Source organism: Rana temporaria, chromosome 3 (genome assembly GCF_905171775.1).
Source record: "Rana temporaria chromosome 3, aRanTem1.1, whole genome shotgun sequence".
NCBI lineage: Eukaryota > Metazoa > Chordata > Amphibia > Anura > Ranidae > Rana > Rana temporaria.
In genome coordinates, this window is record NC_053491.1 from 420,747,456 (window position 1) to 420,773,617 (window position 26,162).

The 26,162-nt window shown below is 41.9% G+C and overlaps 1 protein-coding gene across 2 annotated transcripts in view; it reads left to right on the top strand.

Annotated features, from left to right (window-relative positions):
- BMP1 (bone morphogenetic protein 1) overlaps positions 1-26,162 on the top strand; it is a 142,303-nt gene that overhangs the window by 94,327 nt on the left and 21,814 nt on the right. The window contains exons 8-16 of one of the 2 annotated variants that reach the window (XM_040346152.1): positions 2,572-2,687; positions 6,499-6,601; positions 6,693-6,809; positions 11,541-11,686; positions 12,240-12,435; positions 17,107-17,232; positions 17,805-17,965; positions 19,534-19,714; positions 24,396-24,521. In XM_040346152.1, the coding sequence (XP_040202086.1) occupies positions 2,572-2,687; positions 6,499-6,601; positions 6,693-6,809; positions 11,541-11,686; positions 12,240-12,435; positions 17,107-17,232; positions 17,805-17,965; positions 19,534-19,714; positions 24,396-24,521 (1,272 nt within the window). The remainder of the gene's footprint in view (positions 1-2,571; positions 2,688-6,498; positions 6,602-6,692; positions 6,810-11,540; positions 11,687-12,239; positions 12,436-17,106; positions 17,233-17,804; positions 17,966-19,533; positions 19,715-24,395; positions 24,522-26,162) is intronic. The other variant, XM_040346153.1, reaches the window with a different exon arrangement.

The window sequence follows — 26,162 nt, forward strand, 5'->3', positions numbered from 1 at the left end:
GGCACTGTGGGGTGGCACTGATGGACACTGGGGTGGCGCTGATGGACACTGGGGTGGCGCTGATGGACACTGGGGTGGCAGCACTTATTTTTTGCCAGGTTGCCAGTCAGTGCCCATTTGTGGGCACTGACTGGCATCTTTTTTCTTTATGCTTTTTTTTTTTTTAGACTTTTTTTTTAGACTTTTTTTTTTTTTTTGCCCACCCTGGTGCTCCAGGGTGGGCATCCCTGGTGCTCCAGGGTGGCGATCCGAGGGGGGGCTGCGCTGATAAACAATCAGCGCTAACCCCCCCTGTCAGGAGAGCCGCCGATCGGCTATCCTCTACTCGCGTCTGTCAGACGCGAGTGAGGAAGAGCCATCGACGGCTCTTCCTGTTTACATCGTGATCAGCCGTGGTTGGACACGGCTGATCACGTGGTAAAGTCTCCGCCGGAGGCTCTTTACCGAGATCGGAGATGCAGGGTGTCAGACTGACACCCCGCATCACCGATCGCCGCGATGCGCGCCCCCACGGGCACGCGCGGCATGAAATCCTGCAGGACGTTCTAGAACGTCCTGTCAGGATTTCATAACCACTTCCCGGACGTAAATCGGCCATAGGCCGGGCGGGAAGTGGTTAAAGGAGTTGTAAATGAAGAAAAAAATGTAACCTTAATGCAATCTATGCATTAAGGTGAAAAAACATCTCATAATGCCGGCCCCTCCGAGCCCCCGTTATACTTACCTGACCCCTCGAACGTCCCGCGCGGTCCCGAGATCCTCTTCGCCGCTCAGCCTGGCCGCTGATTGGCTAGAGCAGATAGATTGAGAGCAGCGTAGCCATTGGCTGGCGCTGCTGTCAATCACATCCAGTGACACGGCCGAGTGATACAGTGAGCGGCTATGGCTGCTGGCTGTATCGCGGGAGCATGCCCGAAATTACTGACCGCCATGCAAGCTCTCGCATGACTGTGGTGAGTAATTGCGAGGAGGACCAGAGACAGCCACCGAGGGACCCCAGAAGACGTGGCTCGGGGCCACTCTGTGCAAAACGAACTGCACAGTGGAGGTAAGTATGACATGTTTGTTAGTAAAAGGAAAACATTTTTGTCATTTAAAATAACGCTTTAAGGCTGTGTCCACCAATGAACTCAGAGAAAAGGATTTTACAGTGAGTATAAAATCCTATTTTTGCATTAATTGAATACTTATGAAATGCACATATTCGGTAAAATAGACAGCACTTAATGATATTATCAACATCAATGACTGGACCATTTAGTTGTTACCGGACCATCTGGCTTTCCAAGCTTTGTAAAAGCAATCCGACATCCTAGTTTTTTGCAATAAAATACAAGACCACAGCAAAATTGGGTGTAGAAGTGAGAAAAGATGACAAGCAGATTATTATAATATGAGGAAAGGTATACAAACTAAGCTGCTAAAGGACTTGGAGGCACATGTTTACAAAGGTCCGACAAAGGTGGTCATTAATTGGTCTGGGAATAGCGACAACCCTTGATTCTCCCTTGCTATGCCTCAGTCCGTATCTTTCAATCATTTCCATCCACTAAAACTAAAAACTTAAGTCATTCTCTGTTACAAAAAAAAAAAAATGAACCCACGCTTGATGTCACAGTAATCAATAGACTGCAGTAACCTTTGTGATTTACAAGATCTGTGCATACAAAAAAGTGCGCTGTCCCTTTTACAGTTTTAAAGTGCTATACAAATTTATATATACACACACACACACACACACACACACACACACCCCTTATGTGCAATAAGTATCAAAAATTCATGCATGATGAAATAAAAATGAATTCAAGTGCAAAAATAATCGGTGTCCATAATCGGTGTCTATGAATAGTCCATCCACTGTAAAAAATAAAATATAAAACTGACCGCTGCCACTATCTCCATCTTGGACTGCACTTTTGTGAATGGTCACCACCACCAGTACAAAGCAATTACCAAAAGATCTTTTAAATACACGGTTAACCAAGCATATGTATCCAGAAATTATCAGCAAAAACAGTCTGCACCTCCCACAGGATGGCCCTAGCACACCTAACTCAAATGTGCCACCACAGATACAGAGCTGATATCACTCCAGCAAACAAACCATGGCCCAATATCTTATAAACAGCAAGTTTATTAAACTTGTGGTGCTCGCAAAGTCAGATCAAAGCATGTAACACTGCTAACAGCAGCCTGTGAAATGACGTCACGAATAGGCTCCACCCTACGTATTTCATTGAAACTCACGTCTTCAGGGGACTTCCCCTGAATGAATATTTTATTATGCTATACTTTTTATATTTATTGCACACAAGCATGATTATACATGCTTTTCTGTGGCAGTTTCACATGGACATTTTGTGAGCGAAAATCCCCTTCGGTTGAGTTTTTTTACAGATCTGTTCATAAGTGTTAGATCTTCTATACTGTGTTCGAAACTGGAAAAATAAATGTGGCTGGAGATGGGCTTGAAGCTGTTGCTGAATGTGTAATTTTTCTATATGTTCATGTGATTGTAATTGTCACCTCTTAATTAAATTATTATCACCATAACTCTTATTTCCACAGCTTGCGGGGATACTTTACAGGACAGCCAGGGCAATTTCTCATCTCCAGGTTACCCAAATGGCTATTCTGCTTATGTGCACTGTGTGTGGAGGCTTTCTGTAACCCCAGGGGAGAAGGTATGTATCTAGCTGAATGTGAACTGGTTAATTATTTTCTATAACAGTATCTGGTTGATTATAAGAACTGCCTCCTGCATAATGCAGTCCTGAGCACAGTACATCAGGTCATCCCAGCATGAGGCTCCTGTTGCACCACACCAGGCTTTTGTCTGCTCAGCATTATTCTGCCTCCAGCCTGCAGCTGACGCTCCTTATCTGGGTAGCTACTTCCCTCAGGGGTTCACAGGTATTTTTTTAACACTCAACAAGTCATGTCTTTAAACAGAGAGAGAGTTATGCTGAAGGGTGATGGGGGGAGACTGCTGAATCGATCTATCGTACAATGACTTCTCAAAGCAGGGTTTGACAAATTTGCTTGGAATCTAGGAGCCATCTAAAAAAGTTAGGAGCCAGAAAACGCGCCCCCGTCTCGACTAGCTTGCTTGCAGAAGCGAACACATAGGTGAAAGTGTCCTGGGCTGCCTTTGAGCACAAAAGACCACAGTGGGTTTCCTGGCTGATTTAGTATTAAGTTGCTACTGCCATAATCCTCTTCCCCAAAAGTCAATGGTTTTGGGTTCGGGCAGTCGTCTAAATCTTTCAAATTCTGTTTAGTGCACCCTCCGTGGCAAGGAATGATGTATGCCAATCTAACTTGCCCACAAAAGGTGTTTTTACCACCAAATCAATTTTTCTCACCTACTCCATTAAAGAGTATAGCAAGAAATTGGGTTCTTGCCTAAACAGGACCTGAATGTCCCAGTGGGTGAGGTCACAGTCTTTAAAGACCTGGATCCAGAAAAAAGTTTTTTTTTGGTGGCAAAAAGTGGTTTGGTCTCGCAGCTTCTTTTCCAACCTGTCCATGCTTCCCAAGCCAAACGAGGATGACTGACTGGTCTATTGTGGACCTCAAGCATTTCCCCAAGTCCCTGAAGGTACATTTCAGAATGGAATTCACCGGGACGGTAATTGCTTTGCTTCGCCAAGGGGACTTCTTGTGTCAGTGGATATTAAGGCTGCCAACTTTCACATCCTGATTTTTCCGGTTTCTGCAGCGTTTTCTGTGATTCACAGTGAGGGATCACCACCATCAGTTTGTGTCATTGACTTTTAAACTGTCCATGGCCCCAAAGCATTTACCAAGCAGTTAGCTTTGATTCTGTGGTCTTGACAACCCCAGGTATCTCTGTTGTGGAGTATGTGGATGAACTAGTTCTCAGGGAGCAATTGTCTCAAACTTACATCAAATGTCCAGCAGACAAGGCAGATCCTAGAATAGTTTGGTTTGTCCTGATTCTGGCACTGCATCTGGAGTATTTAGGCTTGGTCCTCGATATAGCACAGGTGAAGGTACTGCTTCCGAAGCAGAAATTACTCTATTTTAGATTCCAGATTGAGTCCTTGAGGTTGTTGGAAAGTCCATTGATTCAGGGCTGCATGAAAGTGCTGGGAGGATGGACCCTTCATCCAGAGGTGTTTACATAGATTTGTCTTGAGACACAAGATGTGAATCTTTGTCCAGATTCAAAAACAAATTTGACTGGTTTTGTGTCCCTAGCCAGGGAACCTCTAGCATTTGCGGTGGATGTACCCTAATGACCCCTTAAGATGAACTTTCTCTGATCTATGCCTTTTTTTTTTTCACTGCAACTTCTCCCTTGCCAATTGTGCAAGATAAAGGTGGAGGGAGTCTAATAACACCATCTTGGCCAAGAAAAATGTATGTAGACCTCGTAAATCTCTTAGCAGATGAGCTGTTGATTCTTTCAGATTGGTCAGACATTATGTCAATCCTGCTTTACAGTCGCTGGCTTTGATGGCAGGGCTGTTGAAACCCAGGTCCAGAGGGATAGGGGAGTTTCTAAATCTGTAATTCCTACCCTTCTTAAATCTAGAAAGTCTGCTTCCAGGGAAGGTGTATAATCGTACATGGAAGGGTTATTTCTAGGGCTGTTACTGATTAAAATGTTAGTGTTCGATTTAATCGTTTTTTTTTTTTTTTTTGTCGATTTTAATTGACTAATTTTGATTAATTATAATGCACATACAGATCCAACTACGTTTAGCTGATCTCCTTGCAGGCTGATTCCCAGTGATAAAATCGATGTAGCTACATAAACTGTAACAATGGTGCGAATAATACCAAACGGTAGCAAAAGCAGTCATAAAAACATGCATCAAAGTATGATGTACACATTTTTATACCAGTGATACCACTGCTGAATCCAGATGAGAAGGGGGTTAACATCTGTCCGTCCGGCATGTAGATGTCCCGTGAGGAGAAATATCACAACTCCCAGTAGATGGCTGTAGAATCCCAGGTTGATAGAGGGAAGTGTAACAGCCCTTGCGTGTGGGAGATAGTAAGGTCGTGCCGGTATGCAGATATGAAGGCACAGCAAATGAGCCCTTCAGATCGGCACGCCCCGCTGGTGTCCGTAACGTCACCGGATCTCCGACGGACCCCCCTGTAGACCCGGAAAGCCGGTGGAGAGGTGAGTACCGATCAAAAGAATTTTCATTGATCAAAAAAATTAATTAATCAAGGAACTAAGGTAATTTCCACAGCCCTAGTTATTTCACATAGTGTGAGGCGCAGTTTTGGGCTTTTCTCCAGTGTGGTGTGGAGGTGTCTTTGAATACCCTCAAGAGGCATATCTCGGCATTGGCCATTCTATTTCAGTCTTCTCGCTCCTTGGTTAGTCTTTTTGTGCAGGGTGTCAGTGATTATTCCGCCTATGCAGTTCCCCTTGTCTCAATGGGACCTTAACTTGGTCTGGTCTGTTTTGAAGTTTTTCTTTCTTTAAAACTCTTAAAGAAATTCCCTTGTTGCTTCTTACGTTGGAGGTTTTATTTTTAGCTGCCATTACCTCGGCTTGCAAAGTCTTGGATTTTACTGTGCTTTCCTGTAAAGAACCCTACCTGTTTGTTTGTTTTTTTCCCCCCCAGAATAAGGAGGTGTTGAGGCCTGAATCAGGACATTTTGATGCCATCTTTTTGTCCTAATGCTAAGGACAAGGTACTCCACTCTTTGGAAAATGTTAAAGTTTAGCTGAACTGCAGCTTTGTTTTTAGTTTAAATCCCTGTTAGTTCTGCTTGAGGGCATTGGCGAGGTTTAGGCTGCTTCTCAATCAACTATTTTTAGGTGGATTCATCAGCTCTTTTATTAGACCTGTGGTATCAAGGGCAAGGTCCCTTCCACAAGGAGTGTCGGTGCTTTCTGAGCTAGTCTTCTTTTCATACATTTATAGAGTTCCACCAGGTAGATGATTATGCTTCTCTGGATGATCGTTTTTGGCCAAAGGTGTTGTAGGTAGCTTTTTAGTGAGGTTCCCCCTCTTCTTCTTTTTTGGCTTTTAGGTATTGTTGCTGTTGCCTTCACATGCCATGAAGTCATGAATATTCACTCCTCTGTGTCTACGTGGTTTTCTTCCTGGTACTTTGGTGTCCTACCACACTACAAATACATGTCAGTAGGTTAATTGGCTCCTGCCTAAATTGTCTCTAGCATGTGTTGGGGACCATATATTGTAAATTCCTTGAGGCCAGGGACTGATGTGAATGAACAATATGTGTAAATCTCTGCGTAAATATATTGGCAATTTTATATCTACCTCTAATAAATAAAATGATACAGCCAAGGCAAAAATTGTAAATCTGCTTTTTTTTATGCTAGTTTTCCTTAATGCAACCCAAATCTGAAACACAAATTTGTGCTTTTATACAGAGGCAGCACCCCATATTTTTTTTCTCAAGACCTGTTTAGTTTTCCTTGCCCTCATATGTACCATGATAAATGTGCACTCTCTCATTACAACCCCTCTGTAGATAATGCTGAACTTTACTTCTTTGGATGTGTACCGTAGCCGCCTCTGCTGGTATGACTACATCGAAGTCCGAGACGGACATTGGAAGAAAGCTCCACTCATTGGTACTTTCCTTTGTTCTGTAATAGCAGCTGTTTTTATTCTGAAAATGTTTTAAATAGAACTGCATGTTCATAATTGCTGCTACTTTCTTAGGACGTTACTGTGGAGAAAAGATCCCTGAGCCCATTATATCCAGCGATAGTCGTTTGTGGATTGAGTTCCGAAGCAGCAGCAACTATGTGGGGAAGGGATTCCATGCTGTGTATGAAGGTAAGTGGGAAAGTGCCCAGTGACTGCAATCCAGGAATAAGGAGTTGGGGAAGTTTTAAAATGGCTCAGTTTTTAAACACTGGTCTAAAAATAATTGTGTACAGTAAGCATTAACCACTTAAGCCCCGGACCATTTCGCTGGCCAAAGACCAGGCCACTTTTTGCAATTCGACACTGTGTCGCTTTAACTGACAATTGCGCGGTCATGCGACCTGGTCGTGCAACGTGGCTCCAAACAAAATTTACTTTTTTTTCTTTTTCACAAATTAAGCTTTCTTTTGGTGGTATTTGATTACCTCTGCGGTTCTTATTTTTTGCTCTATAAACCAAAAATGGAGCATCAATTTAAAAAAAAATCAATATTTTTTGCTCTTACGCTATAATATCCCCCCAAAATGTATAAAAATACATATTTTTTTTCTCAGTTAAAGCCGATACATATTCTTCTACATATTTTTGGTAAAAAAATTTTTTTTTTAATTTATTTTCACTTTTGGGACCATTGTTATTTTTACAGCGACCAGTGCTATAAAAAAATGCACTGATTACTGTAAAAATGATACTGACAGTGAAGGGGTTAACCTGAAGGGCCGCTGAAGGAGTTAAGTGTGACCTAGGGAGTGCTTCTAACTGTTAGAGGTCGTGGCTTGCTTTTACACGTCACTGATTGCTGTTCCCGATGACCGGGAACAGACGATCGGTGACATGTCACTAGGAAGAATGGGGATATGTTGTGTTTACACTAACATCTCCCCATTCTTCAGCCCTGTGACCCGATCGCGGGATCCCGGCAGACAGAGAGTATGTGGGTCCCTGTCACAGAGCACGCCGCCGCCGTGCGGCGGTGGTTAAGTTGAGTGCAAACAGTGGGCAGGTGTTTGGAAGAAGTTATGCAAGTATCAAAATGCCTTCATTGGCAGTTGTCAGTTTAAAGGTGCTCTAGGCAGATTGTATTTGCATGCACACACCATTTTAGGTAATGCTCGCATGTGATTCTAGTCCTCAATGAAGAAGTAAATTAAAAAAAGTGAAATCCACTGAATGGAATGGGTGTGCTAAAGACAGCTGTGCTAGGGAGGAAAAAGCTAGATGATACTGGATGTCCTCCAGCCAGGAAATGGGACAGGTTCTGTCTGACTTCCTACAACTTCTAATGCATACTATGAGAACCTCAAAGTATAGTGATACGAGTAAGCAATTCAAGCACAGTACAGGAGCCTGTACAACTGTGCAAGACTGAAGGTAAGGCCAGAGTTCAGCTTTAAAGCATCCCTCGGCTTCAGTCAGGGAGTGGTGAACAGAAGTAAACCTGTGTGTTGTCTATGCCGAGTAAAGCCATAGGTTCTCTATCCTCCACCACTTCCAACAACAGATCATACTCTTTACTTTGACTCCCTAATATTCCATTCAGTGGCTGAATGCAAAGAAAAGATTGTAGAGAAAAATGACGAAGGAAGTCTGGAGTCATGTTGTTCTCTGCTTTTAGTCTGTACTGTCTTTCGTGTCCTCTTTGGTGCTGTTGGATGTGGTTGGGTCCTCTTCCCTCTTAGCGGAGGGGTTTACTAGTCATGCAGACTGACCCAAATTACCATGGTATTTGAAGACTGTGATTTCAAAGGCCCTAAGCGCATTCCTGCACCCTCTCCTGCAGGTTCTTTATCTGATTTCCCTGCAGTCTTGGCAGCTTCGGTGCCATTGGATTGTCTGATTCGAAATCATTGGAATCCTTCTCATATGAGCTTATCCCTGAAGAGTCGCAGTCTACTGTTATCACTTCAAGTTAGTCGACTGTTTCCGCTCTTACTCATGCAGTGAGCACCACTTAAACAGGCTAAGCCTCTGGTTTCAATCTGCGTGCTGTTTCCAGCCTTGGGTAATTTAGGACCCTAAAGCGCCTTTTTCTCTTATTTTTCTAAACATTTTTATGCAACCTAAGCTCCCCTCTAAGCACTTGTTAGCTTTGTATCTGTTTGGTACAACTTTTATCAAAATGTGGTTTGTTCCCGCTGTGTATCCGGTCATGTCTTGCCTTAAGATGATTAATGTTCCGGTGGAGGATGTACCTGGTTTTAAGGACCTTACGGATAAGTGATTGGAAGTCCTTATCAGAACTGTTCTAACTTGAGGGTCCTGCCTTTTATCCAATTTAAATATCGAAGGCAGGATTTTTTTTTTTTTTGCTACATCCACTATGTGCAGCCACTGTTGAGACATTTTGACAACCTGTAGGTCTGACTGTTGTAATACAATAGCTGCAATGGGAAATTCGTCCATCTGCACTCTATAGCGTAGGTGGAGGAATCTGTAGGTATTTGGCCAATTTAAGGAGCAGACTGCAAAGTCGTCTCCATGTCTGTCAAGAGAGGCTTACACAATCCATGTTTCATTTCCTGCCCTCTGCCCATCTCTCTTGGGCCTTGTGGACTAAGGTGTCTTGGCTCTGGCCCCTTTTGCAGATGGTAGTTATTTCCGCCTGCTAACTATTACAAAATCCAAAGGGTGCATGTCGACATTTGGTCCATCAATTCCAGATAGAATCCACAAGATGTGCCATTGCCCCTCTTAATCAGGAAGACTTTCATGCTTCTGTGGGCATGAAATATGCTTACTTGTGTGCCCACCTCTAGCACATCTGTACTTTCTGAAGTTTGCTATAAAACCATTGCAATTCGAATTTGTGGACCTACCACTCACCTATAGTAACACCTTTGGATGTTCACCTAGATGTTGGCCCTGTTGCCTCCATGGCATCCTCATTGTGGGATACTTAAAGGGGTTGTAAAGTTAAACCTTTTTTTCCCCTAAATAGCTTCCTTTACATTAGTGCAGTCCTCCTTCACTTGCCTCATCCTTCGATTTTGCTTTTAAATGTCCTTATTTCTTTTGAGAAATCCTCACTTCCTGTTCTGTCTGTAACTAAACACAGTAATGCGACATTTTCTCCCTGGTGTGGAGAAAGCCTCTTGAGCGGGGAGGGGGCAAGCAGGAGTGTCAGGACGCCCACTAATACACAGCTCCTTAGTCTATCTACTTTGCAAATAGACTAAGGAGCTGTTTGTTAGTGGGCGTCCTGACACTCCTGCTTGCCCCCTCCCCCCTCAAGAGGCTTTCTCCACACCAGGGAGAAAATGTCGCATTACTGTGTTTAGTTACAGACAGAACAGGAAGTGAGGATTTCTCAGAAGAAATAAGGACATTTAAAAGCAAAATCGAAGGATGAGGTAAGTGAAAAAGGACTGCACTAAGGTAAAGGAAGCTTTTTAGGGAAAATTTTAAATGTACCTTTACAACCCCTTTAAACAACCACCTGTTAAGAGAACAGTCAGTGTGGGCTATGGCAGACCATGTTTTTCGAACTGTTAAGACCTTACAGTGGTTTAGCCTCAGGTGCATACTCTTCGATCCAGAAGCCTTTTCAACTCTTCCTAATCTCTAATCGGCATGAGATTATTGGAGCTGACTTTATCTTGCATTGAGATGGTTCCCTTTGCATTGCAGAAATCTGGAAAGAAAGAGGGCAAAGTTCTGTCACTGTGGGACTTATTGATGCCAATGACCATGCTTTTCCAGGCTTGGTACCTCCCAGGAATCCAGCTCTAGAGCTGGAGGAAGTAATTTCTTGTTTTTTGAAGGATTCTCACAGCTAATGCCAGTCTGTTGGGCTGGAGTGGCGTTCTGCGCACCCGGTCGATGCGGACAACTTGTTTGAAAGCATCTCCACTCCCAATAAATTTCTTGGAGCTTGCGGATATTCCTTCGGCAATGGACTGACTTCTTGGAGGGCCGTCTAATCCAAATTCAATCAATGCCACAGTGCAAATCAACTGTCATGAAGGAACCAGAAGTCTTGCTGTGGCAAGAGGTAGATCAGTTCCTGTCTTGGGCTTAACTTCATGTTCTAGCCTTGTCAACCATGTACATTCCATGCATGGACAATACACAGGTGGATTATCTCTGTCAACCTCATCTCGACCCAGGAAAGGGGTTTACACAACCAGCGGTGTTCCCAGACTTGTGTTCCAGATGGAGTATGCTAGATGTAGACCTTGTGTCCTCAAGGTTAAACAGACACTTGATAGGTTTGTATCTAGGTGCACGGATCGTTAAGCTGATATGGTGACTCTATGAGATCAGTATGCCCTGGTCTATGCCTACCCCAAATCCCCCACTTCTCTGTTGGCTCAAGCTGGAGGATGTTCAGTAACCCTTATTGCTGCAGATTGTCCAAAGTGGATGTGGTAGGCTGACCTGCTATGGTTTTCAGCAGTCACACTGTGCCCCTGCCAAAAACTGATCAGCAGGATGCTTCACAGGCTCTGTATCCATGTTCATGAACCCATCCCTGTATACCTGTGTCAAATTCGGCTGTGAAAATGAGCCATTACAGCCAATGCATGTTCATTCACTTTATATGGATGTTCATACTGCACGGGGCTGTGTGAATGAGCCCATATGATGCATTTTGTCAGTAGTATTAACGCAACAGTTTTTGTTTCTTTGAGTCCCCTCTTTAATAGTTTTTACATGTTGATCCTGCCAGTGGACTGGTAAATCTTTCTACTTTAACATGCTGACAATGCTGTTCTGTCTGCATTGAAATCTCATGGCTAGGTTGTCAAACTCTGGGATAGAGTAGTCTTGTATAGATGGTAGTTTTAAATGGAGCCGTGATACTTTGTCTTTTTATGTTTTTTTTTTTGTTTTTTTTTTTGTTTTTTTGTTTTTTTACAGCTCTGTGTGGAGGAGAGATGAAGAAGGATAATGGTCACATACAATCTCCAAATTATCCAGATGATTACAGACCAAACAAGTCCTGTGTGTGGAAGTTGCGAGTGTCTGAAGGTTTCAATATCGGAGTTACTTTCCAGTCTTTTGAGGTCAGAGACAAATGGAGTATGCACTTCAGTGAAATAGTCATGTATCATTTTCCTGATCTGTTTGCAGATTCATTTCCCTCTGTCACGTCATTCCCCAACCCCCCCCCCAACCCCACCCCCCCCTTTCGCTTTCTCAGTTTTTTTTTTTTTTTTTTTTTTTTTACTTGTTTCAAGGCCTTTATGATTTCCACATTAATCTGTTCACCCTTTTTCCAACTCTTTGAAAAAAAAGAGTTTCAACAAAAAATTATTTTTGCCAGTGGTGAAAGGTCATGGAAGTTGGAACTCTAATTTCCCTATTTTTATTTTTTTTCTATTAGATTGTTAACCATTTTTAAAAGCCACCCTAAAGGGGTTGTAAACCCTCATGTGGGTTTTTTTTTTTTTTTATATATAGAATGCATTAAGGTGAAAAACCATGAGGGTTTACAACCCCTTTACTTTTCTTTCCAATTGACTCCAATGCATTTCTTCAAAATGGCAACATTTTGTGGAGTGGGAAATGAAAATCACAGTGAAGAGTAGTGCTAAAAACTCCTTTTTTATTCTTCAGATTGAGCGCCACGACAGCTGTGCATATGATTATCTCGAGATTCGGGATGGTAATACTGAATTCAGCCCTCTAATTGGCCGTTTCTGCGGCTATGACAAGCCAGATGACCTGAAGAGCTCCAGCAATCAGCTTTGGGTTAAGTTTGTATCTGATGGATCCATCAACAAGGCAGGCTTCTCCATCCATTTCTTCAAAGGTCAGTAAAACTAAGTCCCCACTCCAAGGGTAACGTGTGACCACAGAACACTTCTAATCTTGCCTTGCACAGTGACTGTATTTGGAAAATCACTGTCTCAACATATCAGTTGGGTCCCAAGTTACCACATTTGTGAATTATAAACTGTTTCATCTGTAAGATCTGTCTTTGCTCAAAGTAAAACAATTATAAAAAATGTTAAAAAGACTTTGCGCATAGAGAACAAAATAAGCAGCCAACACGTCACTAGACATACAGTGCAAAATGGGGGGGGGGAGACAAAAGTGTTGGGCTAAGTGAGCAGGTGAATAATGTATGAACCTGATGAGGTAAAATATGCAGGGCAAAATAGAATTTGAACACAACGAAAGTGAATAATCCTCTATGGAAAGTCCATTAGAGTTTAGAATACATTGAAAAGTTATTTCTTGGATACTTTGGAATGAATCTTGAAAATACAGTCAAAATTGTAAACCAGCTTGTAAATAAAATGGAGCATGAGAAACGATTCTAAGAGCATCAGATACCCCAGATGTCCAGTAGGATGAAACGCGTCACTTGATGCGTCAGTTGATGCTCTTGGAATCGTTGCTTATACTCCATTTTATTTACAAGCTTGTTTTAACTGAATTGCTGTAAGTGTAACCTCCAATGATAACTTGAAGTAAATGGTGGACACATTTAACTAATCAGGAACTGGACTCAGGTAATACAGTGTTATTTTGGTGACTGGAGGAAACATTATGTAGTGTCTCTGTATCCCCATCATCTGGTTAGTTTAGAAATGTCAAACACATTACTTCAAAAGCTGAACTTTATATTCATGTCATGGTTACCCTAGTCAACAGTCCAAAAAGAAACATGACCTGGGTAGAGAGCACAGTCCCTTCCAAGGGGGCTAAATAAGAGGCCTGTGGGGCACTCATGGGATGAATGCTGTAGGCTATGCATGGATTTCAAGTGTGATAGCCTAATGGTTGGGTGGTGTGCAGGAAAGGAGGCCTCCGGTCACTCTGTGGCATAGCTAAGCTAGCTGAAGACCATTGAAATTGGACCAAGGAGAGGCAGTGATGGTAGATATGCAGGCAGCAAGAGATGCGTCTCCTGTGCTGTGATTATGTTTCACAGCAGACAGATTGGGACACACTGGTGGTGATCATTTTATCACTGAGAAGTCTGCCATAAGAACATTCATAGTTTTAAAGGAACTAGCAGTTTTCTTTTTACCATCATTAAAAACACATGTAGGTAAATGACAGAATAGCTTGTGACACTTCAACGTGTGTGCTCCCACCTGCTGGGGCCTTGCATGTGGGACACATGCACAATAAGGGTAGTTAGTGCATGCACAGTAGGCGCCACTGCCTCTCAATGCTCTGCCGGCTGGCACATGTACAGCAGGAGCCACTAGCTCGGACTGGCTCCTGTCCTTTTAAAATCTGACACTGTGCCCAGCAGACTCGTACAAATTGGGGTCAAGCACTGTGTCCCTGAGCCCCTACTGCACTTTTTATAGCCAGGCACAGCACCAGACATCAGAATGACAGGAGCCTCTGGCATATTAACCCCTACTGTGCATGTGTCAGTGGTGTACAGCCCTAATGCTGTGCACAGGGTGTGCTCCTGATGGGGACAAAAAAGCATTGGAAGGTCAAAATTGGGAGTTGCATACACGGCATATGTCTGTGTGTTTCAGTGCTCTATAGGTCTGAGTTTGGGGGGGCCTTACATTGCAATTGTACATCTATATTGCAGTATCACATGGTGTGAATAAGTCCTAAGTATTTAGCTGTGACTTTTTACTAAAAGTACATTTACAGTACAGGTAATAGTAGTACACAGTAGTGTAGCTCTTCCACAAGCTGTGGAACAATTTGTAGCGATTTATGGTTATATTAAAGATGTGTCTATATGCCTGGAATTCTGCTTGAATAGACCCCAGGTGACTTCAAATTCTTGTGGTTTATGCCAGAAACTCTGGCCACCATTGTGGCTCAGCCCATGAGGTAACCCAATGACAGAGTCTGGGGTGATGTCATCATGGTGAACCAGGAGAAGTTCTCATCACAGGGTGGGAACTCAGTCATGATGCCTTAGAGTTCATTTTTATAAGGAAGGCAGAGTGACTAAATGCCCTGGTGTACTCTGTCTGCTTTCATCATTAACATTATGTATTCCTGTGGCAGCTGTTGGACTGATAGATTTTTTCCATAGTTCACTGCCCAGTAAATGTGTGCTTGTAAAAATTCCAAGATAGGCCCTGGTATTATGTTCTGGAAAAAGTTCCCTAAGAGAAGTAGAAGATAGACCGGGCCTTTTGTTATCAGTATTGGCTGTACTTGTACAAGAGGCGGAAGCGAATGCATCTTGTATGATGCAACCAATCTGATTCTATATAGCGGCTTTTAGAGACCGAATCAGACTGTCTGCAATACGGACACATTGGGGCTCTTTTACTATTTTAGGGTGTTCACACAATATGAATGTGAATGATGGTTTAATTCAGACATTTTCCTTTTTTTTTTTTTTATATATTTTTAACTGAGCAACTTGCAAGTATTTCTAAAACAGGTAGAAGGAAGTTATGGCTGCAGGAAAGATCTAGTGATTTTTTTTTTCTCCCCCAGAATACGTGCAGGAACACAACCATGCAACCCCTTTTTGCAGATAGGCATTCATTTAAGTGTGAAGTGGCAGCGAATGCTGTGCATATGACAATTTGCGCAGGAAAGAAGTGCGGTGCGTGTGAATGGCAGTGTGTGCAGGAAAAGTTTGCACAGTGTATGAAATTAGAGGGGTGGGTATGAATGTGAGTAATGTATGCAGGAGTGTATGACAACAGGTAATATGTTCAAGAGAAGTTTTTGATGGCAGATAGTAGGAACATGGTGTGAATGAGCCCTAATTCAATTCTCAATCACTGCAGTGGCCACTGGCATGCATAGAGACCGCAATTGATGTTGGCGGTCAGCACCAGTGTCCACCCCCTTCCTTGCTTCTCTGCCACCTTGCCTCCTTATCAGCTTTCCACCCTCTTGACCATAACATCCCACACGCTTGAGTGAGGTTGAAGGTAGAAAATGGCGCTACATTAATACATATATGTAAAAGTGCAATGTGAGTAATATGGGTAGTGATATTACCCTTTTGGTATGAAGTGTAAAGTGCACCTGTGCTTAATGGTGAAAAACCATAAATACAATAAAAAGATCAAATAATTGCAATGGTGCACTTAACGTGATCTTTTTATTGTATTTAACGCCTTAGGCGCTGCGTATGGATTATTACTCCCCAATCCAAACGTATACAAAAAATAAATGACAGAAGGAAATTAAAAATATAAAAATGAAGTGAAAAAGTGCTTTGTGAACTTCTAGTTCCTTATTTCACACAGTGACCACCTCATACTGTGCTCCAATCACAATTTGAGGTGGTCACTGTGTGAAATAAGGAACTAGAAGTTCACAAAGCACTTTTTCACTTCATTTTTATATTTATTTTTAATTTCCTTCTGTCATTTATTTTATTTTATGTATACGTTTGGATTGGGGAGTAATAATCCATACGCATAGCCTAAGACTTAACGTGCACCATTGCATTTATTTGATCTTTTTATTGTATTTATGGTTTTTCACCATTAAGCAAAGGTGCACTTTACACTTCATACCAAAAGGGTAAAATCACTACCCATATTACTCACATTGCACTTTTACATATGTGTATTAATTAATGTAGCGCCACTAGTGTGAAACAATAGTCTCTGATTTATATCTGATTTTGTGTCCCTTTTAATGAGCACCAAGAAACTTTTTTGCGGTGAGTACAAAGGTCCTGTTTGCGTGTTTCTTTTGTGTTTTTTTGACTTTTGTTTTTTTTCCTGTTAGTTTGAAACCTAGCGATATGCATTTTTTAAGCTAGCAGCCTAATTTTCACTCGCTGTACAGAGAAACTTCTGACTCATCTCTTTAGAAAGCTCAGTCTATAGTTCCAATTGGGCAAACCAGGCAGGCTGTCACGTCTATAACCTATTAATCTAACCCATAGTGCTCCGGAAACCCTTTATCATGCAGTAAATGGTTATTTGTAAAGCAAAACTTGTTCACACATGGCAACAAATAGAAAACATTTGTTTAAAAACTCATCTGTCTGTCATAGCACAATGCTCCTCTCATGCTATTATCCGCACTTACATTATCTTGGATTATCACTTTGAAGAAAAGCCTTATCTGGGATGAGGAGGATAATGGTCTACCCCTGAAGCTAATGTAATCCACCAACACCAGCCCCAACAATTGTGTCCAGTTCTGATTGTTTAATTAGTGTACCGTGCAAAAATATTTACCAACAGGATGAAAACATTTCCTGATTATCATTCATTTCGTGTCACAAATGAAGGTTTAGAACATTAGCTGGGTTTGGGAGAGTTGCCTTCGGAAAGAGAAAGTGAAGGCAAGTTTCTTATCGGAGGTACCTGTTTCAATGGTGGTTGTTTGAAGGTGCGGTTTACCTTTTTTACTTTGCAGAGGATTTCCTTACATCCTGTTGTGTCTCTGGGGTAGGGAGTGGGGGCAAATCTTTGCATTGGCCAGCAAAATTTAAAACTTGACTGAATCTTGGATTAAGTCTCAAGCCTGCCCTTCTCTTAAAACACATTATGATTTTTTTCTGCAGAGGTGGATGAGTGTTCCCGTCCTCATAAAGGTGGCTGTGAACAGCGCTGTGTGAACACACTGGGCAGTTACAAGTGTGCATGTGAGCCGGGGTACGAGCTGGCGCCAGACAAGAAGTCTTGTGAAGGTGAGTTATATATGTGAGGTATATATTTTCTACAGTAGATGTAAACCTTTACTAAATGATGGCTAAAGCACTGTGTAAACAATTATTTTTTTAATATTTTTTTTTATCCCTTGTGCTGCTAATCTTCTGCAACCACTTAAGCCAGAAATATCAACTCAGAATCGCCTGGAAACATGCTTTGTTTAACTTCTGAGTTTTATTCCCATTTACATGAGCCTTCGTTTTTATCAGTGGTCTCCAAACTGCGGCCTGGGGGCTGGCTGTATGTGTACCTTTGCGTGCCCTTACCAATGATGGAGCACCATTCCCCCTGCTGACCCCATCAATGGGGCTTTATTCTTCCAATTAATACCAACAATGGGGTACTATTCCTCCCAATAAAACCAATGACTGGGCACTGATGCCGAGGGAATTTTCTACTCCCACTGGCCACAGCCCAGCCCCCCTAAAGGCTGAAGGACAGTAAACTGGCACTTTACTTGGAAAGTTTGGAGACCCCTGATCTAGTTCATTGCTTTTGCAAAGTGTTTCTGGTGCCACTATACCTTTTTCAGTTCTGTATACCGTTTCAGCTGCCTGCGGTGGTTTCCTGACCAAACTGAATGGATCCCTTACTAGCCCGGGGTGGCCGAAGGAGTACCCACCCAATAAGAATTGTATTTGGCAGCTGGTGGCACCGACTCAGTTCCGCATTTCTTTGAAGTTTGACAAGTTTGAGACTGAAGGCAATGATGTGAGTCCTAGTCTATAGTGCCCATGTTTTCTCCATACTTCAAAATATTTCTTTACTGTGTACAAATCTTAATTTTTCCCTTTGGAATTCACTTTCTACAGTGCCTCTGAAATAAAATAAGCCCAGATATGTGCTAATTTTTCTCATATGTTACACCATCTGTTGAGACCTTTATAGTGTGTGTATGTATGTATATTACATAAAACTCTCGCATTAAAGCAGTAGTAAACCTGCTGAACTTTATTTTTTTAACCCTGTAAAGCAAAAGGCATAATGAGATAGTAGCTCATTATGAAATACTTACCTTAGAAGGAGGCTTCAGTAACATACCTGGTCCATGCTGAGGGAGATGACATCTTGCTTCGCCGTGTCTTCCGGGTACAACGATATTGTTTAATACTATCAAATTTATTGAAAAATCATCAAAGAGTTTGGGGGTAACCCCCTCAAAACAGATTTCAGCAGACCATATTGATACCAACCCCATGATGGTAAAGCATCCTCCTTTCTTTTAACATAGTAGGGTTATGCAAAAAAAAACTAACTCCTTTTTTTTTTTTTAGATGATTTTTCAATAAATGTGATAATTTTAACAATATTGTCATCCGATAGAAGGTCTCAACACCTCTAAAATCCCACTCTACTTATCCACTTTTCCTATACATTAAGGGATGCTGTGTTGATATCAACTGGACTCATTTACTATTTAACGCAGTATTGAACCCATTATCATTTTATTATATTGCAGCTTACCAATGCTTAGATGTTATGGCTGCATTGCTCTGATAGAAGTCTACGTGTTTAAAAGTTGGCATGCCTTATTTAAGTGGTATGTTTTTCACCAGGGCTACCATTAGAAATCCTATGACCCCTGTAGTGTCTCACATCCCCCCGCCCCCCATTCCCAAAGCCTGGTGTCTCATGCACTGCTGTAAGCACAATGGCAGGGAGCTACCCCGTCTGCCTTGTGCACCGAGTCTTCCAATCCTTGCCTGGGGTATAACCCCATGTGCCCCGCTCCTGAAGGGAGGGATTTAAAGTATCTGCTGGTGTATGCCCACCTTTTAGACTGATGCTGCACTGTTCCCTTGCACTCTACTAAAATGACGCTAGGCAAACTTTTCCAGAGCTTTTTTTTTTTGGGGGGGGGGGGGGGTTGGATGATCAACTGTGAAGGATTTTCCTGTCCGACAATGGTAGTTACGCCTTGATAAGCTGGTGTCGGGAGCGCCTGCTCAATTCATAGACTTGGGTGCTTCCCTATGTATGTGTTTGGAAAGGAATGAGTCTTTGGAAGTCAGATGCTTATGTACATCCAGACACTAATCTAAAATCTGTGGGCAGCTGAGGAATCAACAATTTCTAGCATCTCCACTGTGTACAACGAGGCACAGAGGAGATGCCAAGTCATTGACAATACTCAGCAATTAGGAGCAGCTGCCCAAAATAAAACAAGGGAGTTGAGTAAGGGGTTAATCTCTTTATTTTTATGAAACTTTTCCTCTCTTCCATTACTGTCACATATTTCGTATTCCATATTTGGCCTTATCTCTCTCACCACTGCCCAGGTTTGCAAATATGATTACGTGGAGATTCGCAGCGGTTTGACAGCCGATGCTAAACTGCTTGGAACATTTTGCGGAGCAGAGCTCCCCCCAGTGATCACTTCTCAGTACAACAACATGCGTATAGAGTTTAAATCAGACAACACCGTGTCCAAAAAAGGTTTCCGGGCCACATACTACTCAGGTGAGCCTCTTCCCTGCATGCTCCTCTTCTGTCTTATGTGCCTGAATATTGTGGGTGGGGGTGAATGGGGGGGGAGAGGTTTAGAAGGTGCACCAAGGAAAACTTGAATGACTTTTAGCATGACGACCATACCATCCTGGTCATAATCTGCATTGCTCTGTGATTTCATTACCTCTCTACTGCCCTTGCTACTGCATCAGGGTGACAAGCTGTTAAATTTGCACCTATGTCTTATTTGGTTCAGTGGTGGAAACATCAAGATCAGATTTCCCAACAATGCTGCCATGGTTTTAACAGTGCAGGTTTTCCTAGAGAAGTTCTATTTGGGATAATTTCCTATAGGTAGGCATGATTGAGGACCCATGACCCTAAAACCCTAGCTCCCATAAATGAACTACTAACAGCATTAATAGAACTGAAGGAACTTAGAACAATAACCTAATGGGAGTGATATTTTGCTGTGAACGCTAGACTTCCTTTGCAGACTTCTCATTGGACAACACTCACCTTAACCTTCAATGGCTAACAACAAAATCTGATTTATTTTTATATCTGTGTATGGCAACTAGTGTTGTAGGCCGACCATACAGTTTTCAAATATGGAAGCAGATCTGACTGGCCTCAGAGCAATACCAAGTGCTACCATAAACTTGAAACGTCGGCGAAAGCAAGAAGCATTGGTAACCAAAGCAAGTTTTTATATCTGTAGGGTAGCTAGTGGCTGCCTGTCTTCCACCTTAAAAATAATGTACACTTGAGCCACCTAAAAACAGCCAGATCATGCAAATGTCGTCTCATGTCTTCCCTTGGCTATTGGCTAGTGATTTAGAATAGATAAAGCAGAAACATGCACACTCGTATCAGCCAAATCTGTTTGTATAGACTCGGCAAAGCTGACTATATCTTAGAGGAACAGTAGTGATTGCCCAACAGAATTTATGTCCGAATACCAATTCCTTAATGCCCCTTTTGAGGCCTGTTGGCCTGCAGTCCCTTTTTAGGCTGGGTTCACACCATTGCGAATTGCAATTCGCAATTGTAGGAGATTGTGACCGGCTCTCTATGGAGCCGGTTCACATATCTCCGCAGCAGGTCCAATTCATCTCTTGGTCCATTTTCAGGTCTGAAATCGTGACCCATAACGCATCGGATCCCTGCTGTGAGATGAGACTACCTAATGGTTTCCATTTCCTCTGGCTGCCATCAGCTGCAGAAGGCAATGACATAAAGTGCCTGTGTAGCTTAAGTGGGCATTTACCAATGACCAGACTGGCCTCACATGATGGTGGCTGTTTACAGGATTACAGCACATGGACAGACTTCCTGACAGATGTACACATGTAACTAAATGTCTTTAAGGAAAATTGCCCTGTGGGTAATTTTTGTTAGTGGTGGGTGGCTTTAGTAATGGAAAATTTCGTTTTTTTTTTTTTTTTTTTTTTTTTAAAGGTAGCATTCAATTTTAAGGGTTTCTGTTTAGCTTGTCTGATTTTCAAGACCTCATGTACTGTTGGAGGTTTATTATTGAGGAAATCTGATCTGCAGGACATAGGTATCCATACAAGCATGGTGTTATAAAGAAAATTTAACATGTACATGTTGTCTGCACCTTGCTCTAGAGACAAGCAAATTCATTGAGGTCACTTTACTGTACTTTCATCTGAGATTTTATACTTGCATTCCAGAAGTCACTGTGACTGTGTGTCAGTTTGCTTGTCTGTAGTGCGTTCAAGACTCGCACTGAAAATACTGATAGCTCTTGTCATGTAAGAAAATTGTTCTTGTTCGTTGCAACCAGTCCTGTTCTGTTCTTTCATAATTTTTTTTTTTTTTTCACCAAGACTGGAAAATGCCACTGGCAAGTGGATTGGTTGCAGAGGGCAATTGGAACACTCTTCTTTCAAATAATTTTAATATATGAACTATAATATTTAATGAGATGAATGAAATAATCAGAAGCTTTTGAGGTGATGGTCATTTAGGAACCACAAGGGACTTGATCGGGTCAGTTTTAATACAGCCTAGACTGTGTAGCAGTACAGTGATTTTAAACTTTTCAAAGTAATAAAATATATTTGGTAAATTTTAGTTTGTGGATCAACCCGGCCCAATCCCTTGAATGGTTGCATGCAGGGCTTGGCATTTACGCTGCATGATGTCCTTTTCTTTGCACGATTATGCCTCAGCTTCTGGCTCCCAGCTCTGCATCATGGATCAGAACGAGGAAACTGTTACACTTCCCTCCCCTGTCCCCGGCTCACTCCTTTCTTTGTCTGTCTCCCATCCCTCTCTCTCTCTCTCTCTCTCTCTCTCTCTCTCTCTCTCTCTCTCTCTCTCTCTCTCTCTCTGCATCTTCTTTTTTCTCTTGCCTCCTCTTTTTCTCAATTCTCCATTATACTGCTGGTTTACTTCACAATTCCTTCTCCTCCTTCATGCAACCATCTATCTCCGTCACTTCTCTCCTCTTCATTCCTCTACTCCCTCTTTCCTTTGTGTTCTGCCCTTCCCTCTACTCTCCCCTCTCTTCCACCTTCTCTCATTACAGAGATGAAGAACAAACAGAAGTTATTACAGCTGCAAAAAATGAACCAGCAGCCTCAACAGCCGAAAAAGGCTTTACCTCGGAACCGTCCCCGAATGAGAACGAGGACATCGAAAAAGACTCGCTCCCCTTAATGAAAGCCCCCGTCCTAACTTTAACCCCCATCAACTCCATATAACTCATTCTCCTTCCTCTTAACCCAGTCCAACTCCTCATTCTGTCTCCCCTCTTTTATCCGTCCAGCATCCATGTCGTACAGTGCATTTCTTCCCAGCGGAACTGGGAAAACACCCCCGCTGCTCTGACATTTGGGATTGGTGGGGGATTTGCCTTGGCAAACAACTGTTACCTTGATCATTTTTATTATTTTAGTAAATAAATATCTATTTTTATTGTTTTTTAACCAGATGTATTCTATCCTTGGTGCCTATAGTATCTGGGGAATTTGTATTATTTTGAAAGCTTTCAAGGGACCATATACTAGAAGGTATCTCATTTACTTAAATTTGAGATGTCTTCATACTGTTGCCTGTGCGCCCAAAAAAAAAATGTTTTTTCCACCCAAGATTTTTATTTATTTTTTTAACTATTTTTTTTATTATTATTTATTTATTTATCTATTTATTTTTTTACTCAAACCAATGAGTTAGGATTATTCCCTTTTCATGGCGAAATAGAATCTTCCTTAATGTAGAACTAAAGGCAAAACTTTTGCTTTCTTTTTGGATAGAGTAGGGGAGGCTGTACCCCATTAGGGAGATTCCCCTTTACGTCCTGTCCCATAGACAAAACAGAAAATAAATGGCAATTTCTCTAAAATGAGGGGATCCATGTTTTTCACCAGCAACACCAGAACTAGTGCCCAATTATAAGATTTCCCTTCTATCCACCACCTGATGACAACCCAACATGGATGCGCTTCCCAACATTGGGATCGTCTTTTATTCTCAGTGATAATGGTAACAGGATGAAAAGAGGGGTGAATCTCCTTAATGGGTACTTATAGCAATGAAGACGGTCCCTCGCCACACTATTCAAATCTTCTTCTTAAAAAAAATATTTAAAATTAGCTTTTAGTTCTACTTTAAACATGTTTTGTCATGATAAAGCTATAGATGTCGCCATGATATATATATTTTTTTTGTGTGCATGCTTCAGAGTTCTGATACCTATTGCTTCTGCATTACTTTGTTGGCTACAGACCAGGATCAAACTTGCAGGTCAGTTGCACACCGAATAGTAAAGTATTGAGCGATGAGGGACCTGGAGCCAACACCTGGCTCTCATTAAAGGATTTATTCAGCCAAAAACTGGTATTTCAGATATGGATAAAGGCTGGTGAACATTTATTTTGTATATCTTTTCTTTGGATCCAGCAACAAGATTGCCCAGCTGAAGTTCCTAGCTCTGCTGTCATCCCCCAATACTAATTTAGTTGAAATGCCCATCAGGGAGAGGTGGTCTTCCTGCTATTGACCATGAAAATAGTTGGAGCTGGAAACTCGGATGCCGAATGAGACCACCATTTTAAATAAGATTCAGAGCTTTTCAGGCAGGCTTAAAGTGAACATATGGCCAGGCTATATACATATCCTTTGCAAAGGATAGTAAAGTAGCTTTAAATCACGCCTTCACTGACCTCTATAGCTGCATGCTCAGTAGAACAGTTCATCATCAAAATGTATTAAAGAAGCCCTGAAGTCCTTTCAGCTGTTTATTTATCAGCTTGGCTCCCCATCCCAGAATTTCTTTATATGAGAGATTAGAAGGCTGCCAAGTCACTGACGAGGGGGAAGTAATATGGGCTGAGCTGCTGAGAAAAACTTCACTGCTGGGCAATTTGAGGATGAAGCACTGGAAATTGGGCTGTGTAGGCTGATGGCACTTCACTCTGAGAGGTTCACTACATAATGGTAAGGGGAAGTCAGAGTGATTGTGGCTGACAGATGCTGACTGAATACCTCCCATCACTGAACCCCCCAGTTCCTCAAGCTGCTTGGTGCTCCCTTTGTCTTTCTCAGGTAATTGCACTGCTGGTATAAGGGTGGTGGGTACAACGATTGTGTCTCCTCCTCACTCCTTTTTTTCCTATCTTCTCTATTCTCCACGGTGATCACTACCTTGTCCCCTGTGTTACAGATAAAGATGAGTGTTCTCGGGATAATGGGGGTTGTCAACACGAGTGCACCAACACTCAGGGCAGCTATACCTGTCACTGCCGGAGCGGTTTCACCCTGCATGAGAACAAGCATGACTGCAAAGAGGGTAATCTAGCCTCACATGTGTGTTTACGTTATGTATGTTGTCCACTCTGTGCACTCCTGTTGGCATTTAAGACCTCATTGGTTTTCTGCAGTGCCAGCCTTTTGCAGATGAGCAGAACATTGTCATAAGTGGATGTAAGTTGTGCCATAAAGGGATTTTGGTTGCCAAACGGAACTAAGCCTATCAGTTTACCTGTTTCCCAATACGGTTACACACAGGCATGCCTGTGAATAACTGTCACAATTACTTGTCCTCTCATTCAGATTGTTAAGCCATCAAATTAATGCTGTCATAACTGATCATATGTGCAGCTGCATAGCAACTGCAGTTCAAACAGAGATTAAGATGGCAACTTTTGTCTGTAAAGGTGGGTTTAGTTCCACTTTTAAATTTAAACACGGCAAGAAAGAATAGATGCCGGTCACCCAATAACTGATCCTTCGGTAGGGCATCATCCATATTGTGGAACATCCGCTGATATTTTTGGGGTCTCTAATGTCAGTAGGACATCTGCCTCCTAACATTCAGTGATTACCCACATTTCAGCGTAAAGAGTAAACAGTTTTGTGCCATCAAGCCAAAAAAAAATTTATTCTTAAGACCATGCAAGATCTTTTTTATTGGGTCTCATTCACACTACATTCAGCAACAGATATATGTATTATTTCATATTTGATGGGTTGCAATATTTCTATACATGCATTTTTACACACCCTTCATCATTGGGTCATTTCCCTATCATGGGTGTCCAACCGGCTGCCCTCCAGCTATTGCAGGACTACAAGTCTCACAAGGCACTTAATTACTGTGTTCAAAGTGTATTATTTCACTGCCATGACTAATGCCACTAAACATGACAAAAGGCTGATGTATTCCTTCTTTTTTAATCTGGAGCTCCATCCAAGATTTTTTTTTCAGTTTTTAACAGGACGGGAATGATTAGGTTTCTGTGTCATTGCTGGAGGAAATTTTCCTTCTGCCCAACAGGAAGAGACCTGAGATTTTCCTCCCATCTGGCCAGCGGTAAAAGGGATGAGTATTTTGAGAGATGGCAATAAAAACCTGAACAGCTTTGGATGGAGTTTCACTTTTAATAACAATTTTTTTTGCTGGGACTTTTTTTAAATGCAAAATTGTGCTTTTTTTTTTTTTAATTTTTTGGTTCAGTAGACTTCCACGGTAAAGCTGTAGAACAGCGTGTAGAGCGTTTTTGCCACAATTCTGCCAGGATTTGTGTTTTTGCATTTTTTAATCTGCTCAACAAATTTGCCCCCCCAAAAACTCCATTTAAAAAATGCAAATCATGGTAAAAAAAAAACAAAAGGCAATGCAGAAATGCTCAAAAGCAAACTGCATATGTGTGGATGAAGCCTAAACTACTGATTATCCAATCCTCCTTTTGTAATGGCGATGAAGAGAGGAAAACATGTTTAAAAGTCCTGTTGTAGTGTGACAAACATGGTTCCCTCCATTAGAATGTTGTCACTTAAGGGCAGGCAGTGTCATCCTCATGATTTTTGCTGGTAAAAAAAAGGCTAAAAATGAAAACTGATACATCCACCGCATCGAATGTCGTCTGGTAAGCAACAACATATTTTGTTCTTGGGTTTAAGGGGCTTTAACTGCCTTCCAGGGTCTTTC